Source organism: Sinocyclocheilus anshuiensis, unplaced genomic scaffold (assembly GCF_001515605.1).
Source record: "Sinocyclocheilus anshuiensis isolate Anshui unplaced genomic scaffold, SAMN03320099.WGS_v1.1 scaffold280, whole genome shotgun sequence".
NCBI lineage: Eukaryota > Metazoa > Chordata > Actinopteri > Cypriniformes > Cyprinidae > Sinocyclocheilus > Sinocyclocheilus anshuiensis.
Genome location: NW_015558575.1, coordinates 523,692 through 534,639, shown reverse-complemented (window position 1 = coordinate 534,639; position 10,948 = coordinate 523,692). Strand labels below are relative to the sequence as shown.

General features: G+C 37.5%; 1 protein-coding gene across 4 annotated transcripts in view; it reads left to right on the top strand.

The window, feature by feature from the left end:
* Positions 1 to 498: 498 nt before the first annotated feature.
* LOC107679682 (B-cell lymphoma/leukemia 11B-like) overlaps positions 499 to 10,948 on the top strand; it is a 30,234-nt gene continuing 19,784 nt past the window's right edge. For 3 of the 4 annotated variants that reach the window (XM_016475308.1, XM_016475307.1, XM_016475305.1), the window contains exons 1-2: positions 499 to 1,145; positions 8,066 to 8,410. In XM_016475308.1, coding sequence (XP_016330794.1) covers positions 1,082 to 1,145; positions 8,066 to 8,410 — 409 coding nt within the window. In that variant the 5' untranslated portion in view covers positions 499 to 1,081. The remainder of the gene's footprint in view (positions 1,146 to 8,065; positions 8,411 to 10,948) is intronic. The other variant, XM_016475306.1, reaches the window with a different exon arrangement.

Genomic DNA, 10,948 nt, shown 5'->3' with positions numbered 1-10,948 from the left:
AAAAGGCTATTTTATTTATCCTCAGTCATAGGCCTATTCATTTTAATGTTTTGTTGCCTGCTCCGTTATTATGCAATGTTTATTGCATTATTTTACTACGCGTCATATGTGTTCCCTTGACGGGCTTTTGCGTTTCTGTAGCTCTGTTAATTTAGCATGTGCTCTTCTGTTATCAGTAACTTGTATTTGAAAGTGCAAATCAAATGTAACCTGTTTAAGTATGTTTATAGCCTATATTATTCCATTTAATGGATTTTAAGGTTTTGACCTGCAACATAAACGAGCACTAAAATTGCATCCCGTACTATAGTGTTTAAAACGTTGTCATCGTATTGTCAGTGAATTTCTAGAAACCAAGCTGTCTGATTCCCCTCCGTAAATGTTCCAGGATTTTTTTTTTTTTGAACAGACAGTGCAGCGACGCGAGCGTTGCTGGTGGGCTCGGAGACCCCTCTGTACCCAAACTGCCGCCACTAGTCGCCCCCAGCGCCACACGTCACATCAAGTCCGTACTTGAACTTGAATCCCATTCCATTCTTCAGAGGCAACCCCTGCCTCACACACAGGCGCCGGGTCCTCCCTGTGAGCAGCGTGAATGCGAGACGTAATTGCTCGGGTCCTGGTTGATCTGGAGAGGAGGTGTTGTCTTCAGAGGTTCAGCCATTCTGCGCTCTGATGCCAAGCGCACATGGAGGACAGTGCCAAAGACTTCTCTCACCTGGCGAGCCCGCCGTCCACAGATCTTGGATTTCCATTATAGCAGGACAACAACTGTCTTTATGTTTTAGGGATTTTTAAAGAAAGACTATTTGAATTTTGAGACAGGGTTTTGGGGTTAAAGAAGCTGCTTGCGGGTCGCAGTGCACGCATTACTATCTCAGGTCAAGTGGCACTTAGTTAATGCCGGATACAATTTAGTCTGTTCACAGAGTACAAGTGCTAGTTTGTGCCGTGATAACGACTAGACTAGCCCGCGAGCGAGCGCAGTGGAGTACCCGGGCTGTGGAGGAAAGTTTGGAGAGCCTCAGGAGCGCGAACATTAGTCGGAGTGTCCGTGAGATGCTGCTGTAAATGCGGGGCGATGTCCCGACGGAAGCAAGGCAACCCACAGCATCTGTCCCTCACACAGAGGGAGAACCTACCGAGTGAGTACAAGACCTCTGCCACCTTTATCCCACTGCCAGTCCCTCATTATTACGAAGTATAAGGGCAAAGAAAACTTTTTCTTTCTTTCTGATTTGCTTTTTAATTTTGCAGTGTTACATGTGTTTTGCACATTTAGGATCATCAGCTCATAAAACCATCAAGTCAAGCATATAAGTTGTTTTTGCCAAATGTAATTATGTGCACTATCCGGTTAACTTAATTAGAACCAAAAATAATAACAGTAAGCCAAGTTGTAGGTTTACTTATTAGGCTATATTTATTGATAATCTATAACCAACATGTGAGGCCTGTTAGTTGTTACTGTGTTTATTTATTTATTTGAAACACTATCAATTAATTACTATGATGATACATTTCTCATTTACTGTGAATGATTGATTTGAACAATCTCGACGTGCTAAACATAACACATAATTCATAGCATACAGTTTTGTGAGACCCACACGTTCTGCTCTGTCCCACTCAACACACACACACACTCACCTATTTTCTGTTATTGTCACACGTATACACAAGCATACATGGCTTATCAAGTTTACTTTTTGTAGTTTATTTAAAAGGCTCCAACTTTGCTGGATAGTCTGTTGTTCATTTACATCTAAAAAACAAAAGTGCTTATGCGTTTTAATCATAACCACTGTTTTACAATATCAGGGTTCACATGCATGGACCTTGGTGTTCATCGTCAAAAAACAACACACTCCTTATGTTCATCTTCAATTTATCCTTTTATCTAAGATGCTTTACGCACTCTTTCCACTAGTAAACCTTCATATAAAAGCACTAAAGTACTCTAAACCCTTAAGTTTTCCTTTTGCCTAGTTTTTTCATTCCCCTAAAAGCTTTTCTTGCACAATAAAAAGAAGCATAAATTAGTTGCAATGTAAACTTTTCAGAGTGACATAATGCAGTGTTTACATTAAAAAAAAAAATCATAAAGACCTAATCTGTCTAATTTATAACAGCTCAATGATATAATCTTTACACAATGTTTACAAGTGTTTATAACATTCATTGTAGCCATAAACAATAAAAGACTAGGAACGTTTATCCACGATTAATACATTGCATATCACAGATATGATTCACAGATATGATTTACCCCGTACACCCATAGTATTTGTGAAATTGAACTCCAAAGCTTCTGTTTTAGATGTTTTTCAATTTATTATTGAAGACATGTTTGTATTTATCAAATAATAATTCCTGGTAAAAACTTAAAATATTTTACAAATGATTTTATTTTTAGAAATGTTTGCCTTTTTTTTTGTTTTTGTTTTTTGATCTTCCATGACTTTTGATGCTCATTGCGTTCTGCCTTGTTATTCATTTTGGTATTTCTGGTTTCACTGAGAATGTGGGTACAATGCGAAGGCGTGCCTTCCTGAAAATATCTGATTCAGTAGTGAGTAGATGGTCTTTACACGTCAAAATTTGCACTGTTAATGATGCTTATGTTGCCGGTTTAGAAAACAAAAAGACAGGAGATGAGAAAAATGTGTTGAAGGAGTGGGTGGGCTTACAGAGAGCGGTGGCCTTTAAATTCAAAACTGCTGGACTGCCAGTTTATTTCACCTGATGCTGTTTATTTAGCAGATAGTTAGCTGCTTTTAGTTTTTATTTTCTCAGAATACTTTTTTTTTTTGGTTTCTTTCCAGTTGTTGTGACTAATAAATACTAAAACATCTTGTACATTAGTGCTCGCTTAAATATGTATGTTTGTACAGCAAAACCCGTCCAGTGTACGTTTTTTTTTTTCGAGCAGAATCATTATACTGTGTCTCAAATATGTGTTTAGTTCAAACATAATTAGTCTGGTGGTGTGTGTGTGTCAGTTGGCAAATGTGCAGTTTACATTGTGCGCTCTATACACTCTATCGCATGTGTACAGAGTGTAAACCGACACTTTTTAAGTGGACTCCGTTCAGGTTTGCACGCCAACCTCCATTCCAGTCTTCACAGGCTCTTTCTGGGGTGTCTGTCTGTCTGCGGGGGAAAACCAAAGTGCCCTCATTTGGCTATGTCAATGCTTTTGGCACAAAACATGTCAGTTAGCTGGAGGTTGCACAATAGATTCTGCCCAGAGCAACAAGACCTATAGATCACACTCAGAGAGAAAACCAAGGAACAGGAATATCAGCATACTTCACGTCTTGAAATAAACGCGGGGCGCACTCTCCGCCCGCATGTACATGTACAGGTGTGTGCATTAAAGAAGTCACCTCGAACCACGACCAAAAATCGCAGGGCTCTTGCAGAAGCAAATACGGGTGAAACCGCTCGTATTTAGATTTCAGCAAACCGCCTCAGTGCCAAAGAACCTCATTAGTTTAGTTGTTTTCATAAGTAGCATGTAAATTGTGTGAACATGTATGATTCATTACATGAGTAGTTTGCCTCTGGTTCACACACTGACTTTTGGACGGCTTGCTTGAAATGGTAAAATGTGGTTGGGGGCCGTCCATTAGGGCCCTTACTGGCTCTTAAAATGTAAAATGATTCATTCATGGCTGTGAATGTCAGCTCTTTGAATGTTCACATGATGTTTTCCATTACGTTCAGTGGCCGGTGGTCATCATGCTATTAAAACGCAAGGCATGAACCGCTTCAGCACCTTTGACTTCTAAGGGTGGAAAGGGTCACATCAGCCTTTTAAAAGTGGCTCTCTTCTTTAGGAGTGACCTTATGGTGATGTCCACCCTTTTTGTATATGTTAGCACTGCCTTCAAGAGAAATTATTTCACAGACCGTGTGAGCCGAGAGCTGTTTGATGGACGTGTGGTTACCTGCTGATCGGACTCGTCTGACCTGACTTGGCAAATATAATAGGCGAGTCTCTATTCCACTGCACAATATTTCGGTTTATTTTATGAGTGTCGTGTTTGCTGGTTTGCACAGCTTCAGTGGAGTGTAAATGTGCACGGTTGAAGCTGATAGGGGGTGCTGTAAGTCCTTACGAGAGGGAAAGTGATAGAGAGGGTGTGTGTTTGTGTGTGTGTTTTCTTTGAGAATCTGATTACTGCCTTCAGGAAACGTGATAACTGTATTTATAATGGTTAATACCCTGAATTGCTATCTCTCCTCCCAAGTGTATCATTCCCACAACAGGCTCAGTATAAATCTCTTATCTTACACTAAAGGTAATTAATTCAATTTATTGGAGTATAGATTTCACCCTGGGGAGCAGTAATAGAGACGCCGTGCCCACTGTGACACTAAACATTTCATGTCCTTGCCTCCAACCAACTTTTTAAAATAATATTTGTGGTTCTGATTTCGAGCACACAGCTTTTTGTGAAATTGTGGGGTTCGGGAAGAGTTGTTAGGGCGCACACGTGCATTTCAGAATTGTGTGCATTTGTTTGGCACACATCCAGAAGCAGTTGACAGTGTATAGGCCTTAAATGAAGATAAGAAACAGACGATATCAAGCACATGGATTATTTTTTTGGAAATGCACCTGGTGAGTTCAAAAATCACATTAGACAAAATCTTTTAACGCACGCTGAAGACGTTAACGGTCCCGCAAATATATATATCCCTCATAATCTTTGTTCTGAATGCGCTTAGTGTTCTCTGTCACTGTTAATTTTTATATTTTTTATATTATTGCCTTAATTCAGAGCCATAACCACAATAAACTTTACCTCAAATTATTTATTATTACAAATGATTAATCGATTTTCACAGTTATTCAGAATAGTAGATCAGTATTTTGTTTATGACCACTTATTATACATCTTATCACAAATATAAATGGTTATATGCTTTCTTCTGTTATTAATTACTCTAATTACTACTGTATTACTAAAATGCTTTTTAATAGAGTATTCTCAGTGTTATATATTTTTATGTACTGATTTCCTCTTCACGTAAATCTTTTCCTGTTTTCATATAAAGTGAGATTCAAAAATCTTAGACCACTAATAAAAGTGCATTTTTTCCAATATGTTTTTTAAATTGTGCATCATATTATCAACATAACAATTTCAGTAAAAAGTTGAATTTAAAACAAATTACTCTGTTTGCTTTAATAACAGCAGCATTCGAACTCAGCAGCATTCGAACTGCATGAAAAAAATTAATAAAAGATCATTACATTGTGCAGCATGATTTGAAAATGTTTCAAAGATTATATCTTATATTTCAGTGCAAGGCAAATCTGACTTTTGGTCTAAAGTTCACATGATCAGTGTAACAAATCAGCTTTTTTAATTAGTGAAATAGGAATAGTGAAGAATCTTGCTCATTATACAGCATAATGTTTCTTGTTTTCAAATGTAATATTCATTTCCTAGTTTAAATTAGATTGCAGGTCCAAGGTTCTAAAAGTAGACTTTTTAATTCCACTGTATAGTGAGCAAACATCTGTAAATTCACTGTATTATTATTAATAGAAAACCTAAGTTGATGGTGTGTGCAATTTATGATATATCGGCTTTACAGCTTTTTTACACACTTTTTATTTTCTATAAAGATTTGAGTTTCGGCTTCTGATTGAAATATTACAGAACACACACATCATCTGCTGTACACCTGTGACTCTCACATATACCTTCTTCTATTGCGTCTGGCCCGTTTAGGACGCCGTGGCTGCCACCCAAGCACACCCTCCGTGCACAATTCCGTGGCATTGGGTCCATGCCAAGCCCACGATGTTTGTGTTCTCCTTCTTGGCATCACTCCACTGCTCTGGGGGAGAGCTGCAGACAGCCGAGTGTGTGGCAGCGGCCCGGTGCTGCTCTCGCAGGCGTCCTTCAGATCATTCTGTTTAGATATCACATGCCGCTCAAACTGACGTTGGTCGGCTCTGTGATGGTGGAGGTTCTAAATTTAATACAGATCAAGAATATAGTTTTAAAAGAATTGAGTTCTACAGGAGTTAAGTTACTGTTGCTCTTCCCATGGCCCCTACAGTCTTAATGATAAAGGTTCCAAAAGGGTTTTTACACATTATTTTTTATTTATGCCACAGAAGAACCATTTTGGGTTCCCCAAAGAACCTTTCAGTAACAGTTATTAAAAGAACAGTTTTTTTTCTTAGTGTGCAGAATATTTTATAATATAAAGAACCTTTTGTGCATTGAAAAGGTTCCATGGATGTTAAAGTTTCTTCTTGAACCATAGATGCCAATAAAGAACCTAATTTATTTAAGAGCGTACATCCAACCAGTGTGTGTTCAAGAGTGTGTTTATTCTGTTTAGATATCACATGCCGCTCAAACTGACGTTGGTCGGCTCTGTGATGGTGGAGGTTCTAAATTTAATACAGATCAAGAATATAGTTTTAAAAGAATTGAGTTCTACAGGAGTTAAGTTACTGTTGCTCTTCCCATGGCTCCTACACTCTTAATAATAAAGCTTTTTTTTTTTTGCTACTATGCCACAGAAGAACCACCCAAAGAACCTTTCAGTGAACAGTTCTTAAAAGAACAATTTCTTTTCGTAGTGTGAATAACATTTTACAAACTAAAGAACCTTTTGTGCATTGAAAGGTTCTATGGATGTTAATGGTTCCTCCAGAACCACAGATGCCAAAAAAGAACCTTTATTTTATAAGAGTTTACATCCAACCAGTGTGTGTTCAAGAGTGTGTTTGTCCCTCAGGCAGAGACTGGAGTTGATTTGCTATCAGATCTCATACTGCAGCTGTTTTTCCTGTCTTTACGCTCTCTGTGAATCTGTTTTGTATCTCAATGTGGTTTTGTGTTGAGTACGATACATTTCACAGCAAATAGTGTGCGTTGACTGTTTCGTCATTGATAATAATGCGGGAAAACGGCATTGATTTTGATTGAATTTCGTGAGGGTACGAAGTGATAAAGATGTAACTGATTTTCACATACGAAACGGCTGTTTATGACGCTCCTTAACCACTGTTCCCAACGTGCACCTGTGATGCACTGACAGGCGAGGCGACCCATGCCTGAGAGCGTATTTTGAGGCTGTTTTGCGGCTTTTGTAAGCGCTAGATTGTCTGCTGCGACATACCTGTATGGTGCATGTGCACCTCTCCAGCATCCGTCCAGCGTGCAGAGAAGTAGACCGGAAACACAGAACTCCCTACTGATCTTACTGTGCAATTCACAGGTGTTAGTCTATGCTGTGTGAGCTGCGAATTGTGCTTTATGAAGACTGAATCAGACACATGTAACTTGTGCTAATACTAGAGACATTTCTTTTCCATTAACAGATTCTATCCGAAGTTCTTTTGGACGCGCTCAGCTTGAGGCGATTTGTGAGGATAGCTGCAAATGTGTTGAAAATTTTGATCCATGAAGTTATTTAAAAGAACTCATTCATCGTCTAGAGTCTACAGTACATGCAATACCCCAACAAGCAAGTTAATCATGTCTGGACTAGTTTGATAGCCAACAGATTTGTAGCTCACTATAACGGAAGAACAAAAATCACAGACACACCAATAACAATTTGTCATATAGAAACTTTCTATAAAAAAACAAACTAGTCAGGGCAAGGCATATGTATTTGTGTTATTGCATATTTTATATAGACCGAAATGTTAATTTAAAATGCTTTACATAATAAAGAAAAAGAGCTTTGAAGAGAGATGTAAAAGATATATAAAAGTCAAATTAAATAAAATATTTTGTTTGTCATTATTTAGCCACGCTCATGTCATTCCAAACTTTGGTGAATAGTGAAATATATACAGTATATATAACAAGAAATGGATCATGAAAACAATATTCAAATTTATACAAAATACACTGGCAGGATTTTATCTCAGTTATTTGCAACTATCTGTGGCAAATTGAGCTGTTGCAGCTAAACATTGATTATTGTAAGCCACTTATTATTATGAATCATAATGTGCCTAAAATAGAGGCATGCATTAATGGATATTTTTTCCTCTAATTTCTCTGCTCTGTTGCAGCAGATCATGACGCAGGGGTGGATCAGTGCCCATCAGAGGGCTCCATAGCCAGCCCTGTGGGCGGAGCCGGAGAGAGTGACCTGCTGACCTGCGGTCAATGTCAAACCAACTTCCCCCTGGGAGATATTCTAGTGTTTATCGAGCACAAAAGGAGACTGTGCCCCGGATCTAGCTCCTGTTTCGACAAACCGACTGACTCCCCGTCCCCCAGACCGCCACGGGCGGAAGTCTGCCGGAGGTCTGGACCGGTAGAGGTTGGGATCCAGGTCACTCCGGGAGAGGAGGAGGAAAAACGACTGACGCCCGCCAGAGGAATCTGCCCCAAGCAGGAGGGCGTCCCAACAGGTAGGTGTTTTACACTGAGGGCTGGAGGAGGGGAAGCTTGGCAGGAGAGAGAAGGCTGTGAAATGACAAACACCCCCTCCCCACACAAAGATATTTACTTATATACTTGAAATAGATACACTTATTAAATAAAAACTTATTTGTGGAACTTAAAATTTAACAGACAATTAAACTTTTTTTTTTTTAGATGGTTACTACATAAAATATTTTAATATAGATAATAGTTTGGAATAATTAAGATTTGTACAAATCTTTTAATCTTTTGCCAGTTATTCTGCATTTATTAAATAATATTATTTTTTATATTATTATAAACAATACAGTAAAATATTATTACGTTATTAATAATAATAATAATAATAATAAAACAGTAAAATAGTATTACAATTTAAAATTTAAAATTTTCTGTTTGAATATATTTTAAAATGTAATTTAACTTTCAGCAGCCATTCATTTTGGTGGAATTTGGGATGTTTATTTAAGATTCTGTAATAGATAGAAATAGAAATGAATTTGAAACAATTTTTTTTGTAACATTATAAAAGTCTTTACTTTCACTTTTGAGTCCTTGCTGAATAAAAGTGTCTTTCTTTCTTTCTTTCTTTCTTTCTTTTCTTTTCTTTTCTTTTCTTTCTTCTTTTTTATTTGTAATCTTACTTAACACAAACTTTTAAATGGTATCACAGTTTTCCACAAATCAGCGTGTTAGAATGATTTCTGAAGGATCATGTGAAACTATTACAGATGAATAAATTACATTTTAAAATATATTAAAACAGCTTTAATTGTAATAATATTTTAGTGAAAGTGACTTTTTTTCCCGCAATATTACTGGTTTTACTGTATTTTTGATCAAACAAGTGCAGTTTTGGTGAGCATAAGATATGTATATCAAAACCATCAACAACAACAAAGACTTAATTATTCCAAACTTTTGACCGTTAGTGTACAGTATATCATTTTCATTAAAACCAATTCTCTAAAAAAACATTTTTTTATATATATCTTTATCAATCTAATGCCATCATTCTACCGGAATATACTGTCCATGAACTAAGGTTCATGTGTAAACTGAGGTTAATATTTGGTCTCTATAGGTGCTGCTCAGTGATGTACACAGTAGCTTGGTTAACAGGATTTTGCTTCTTAGCTGTTCCTCTATTGTATATTTTAGCAAGGCTGGAACGCTGACCAATCAGGACCCAGGACCAGATCTGTTTGTTTTATAAAGGTTCTTTTAAAAAGGACTTTTTAAGGAATATTTTACCCCAAATGAGTATTTTGTCTATGTTTGTTTACTGATCATGTCATTTCAACCCCCGTATTATTTTCTTTCTTCTGTGAAACAAAAAGACATCCATTAGGCAGAAGGGCTGAGCTTCTGTTTAAACCGATGGCATCAGTGATATCAAAGCTGATGTGAGGCTTTTAAAGGTGCCATTTTTGAATTGAACACAATGAATCATACAAATGATCTCATCTGTGATTTGTGAGTTCTGGAGGAGAATAAGATTTCAGTAAATACCAAAATAATCAATACATTTTAATCTGTTCATCCGACAAAGCTATTGTACAACTTGGAATATTGCGATTTGGGTATACTTTTATGCTGCTTTTTAGACCTTTTTCTGAACAGCTCAGAAATTCAGCCTTGCTCTTCCTTTTGGAAAAACAAATATTAAAGATAATAACAATAATATGGGGCTGGGGTGATATGAGGCTGCATAAATGATGACAAAATGTTCATTTTTGGGTGAACTGTTCATTTAAGAGCGTAGTTTTAAATGCACACTTTCTCAACACAAACACACACATACTGTTCTGACTGGATCGCTTCTCTCTCAAAAGGTCCTTTTCTTTTGACTCGGGCCTTCAAGAGGGATTAATACCCCTTGCATGATTTTATTAGAGCAAGACGCAGCATCTCTCTCTCACTTTCTCTCATCTCTAAGTGAAACATAACAGCCCTGAGTGCGCCAGCAGCTGAAACCAATTCTCTAAGAGGAAAAAAAAGTCCAGAAATCCTCACCCGACGTGTTTGGGGGAAATATCATAGTATTAAGAAAAAAGCTAAGAGAGCCCATTAAAATTCAAGTGCTAAGAGACATAGTGTGGGGATTAATGAAGAAGATTCCTCATTCAGAGGGTTAAAGACTCAGTTTAGCGTGCAGGGCCTGGAGGGGCCACATGTTATCTTCCAGCACAGTGCCGCCCATCCTACTCTCAGCACACACAGCCTGGACAAGGAAGTGCTTCACTTGCTAGTCAGGATATGACAAATAGAGACAAATCAAACACATGCACACGTTTGCTGCCCTACACTAGTCAGCAGGCTTCAGCCTCGTCAATACTTTTTTCTCTTTTTTTTTTAAACTAAATTGTACAAGGTTATTCGTTTTCTGTATTTGTTTGAATGTGCCTTTTCAAAGCTCTTAATCTTGAGTTTTTTTTTTTTTTATCTGAACTTTTTACCGAACAACTTTGGCTATAGTTTTGCTTCGTTGACAGAAGTGGAGAAGCCGTCAAGGTTATCCACAG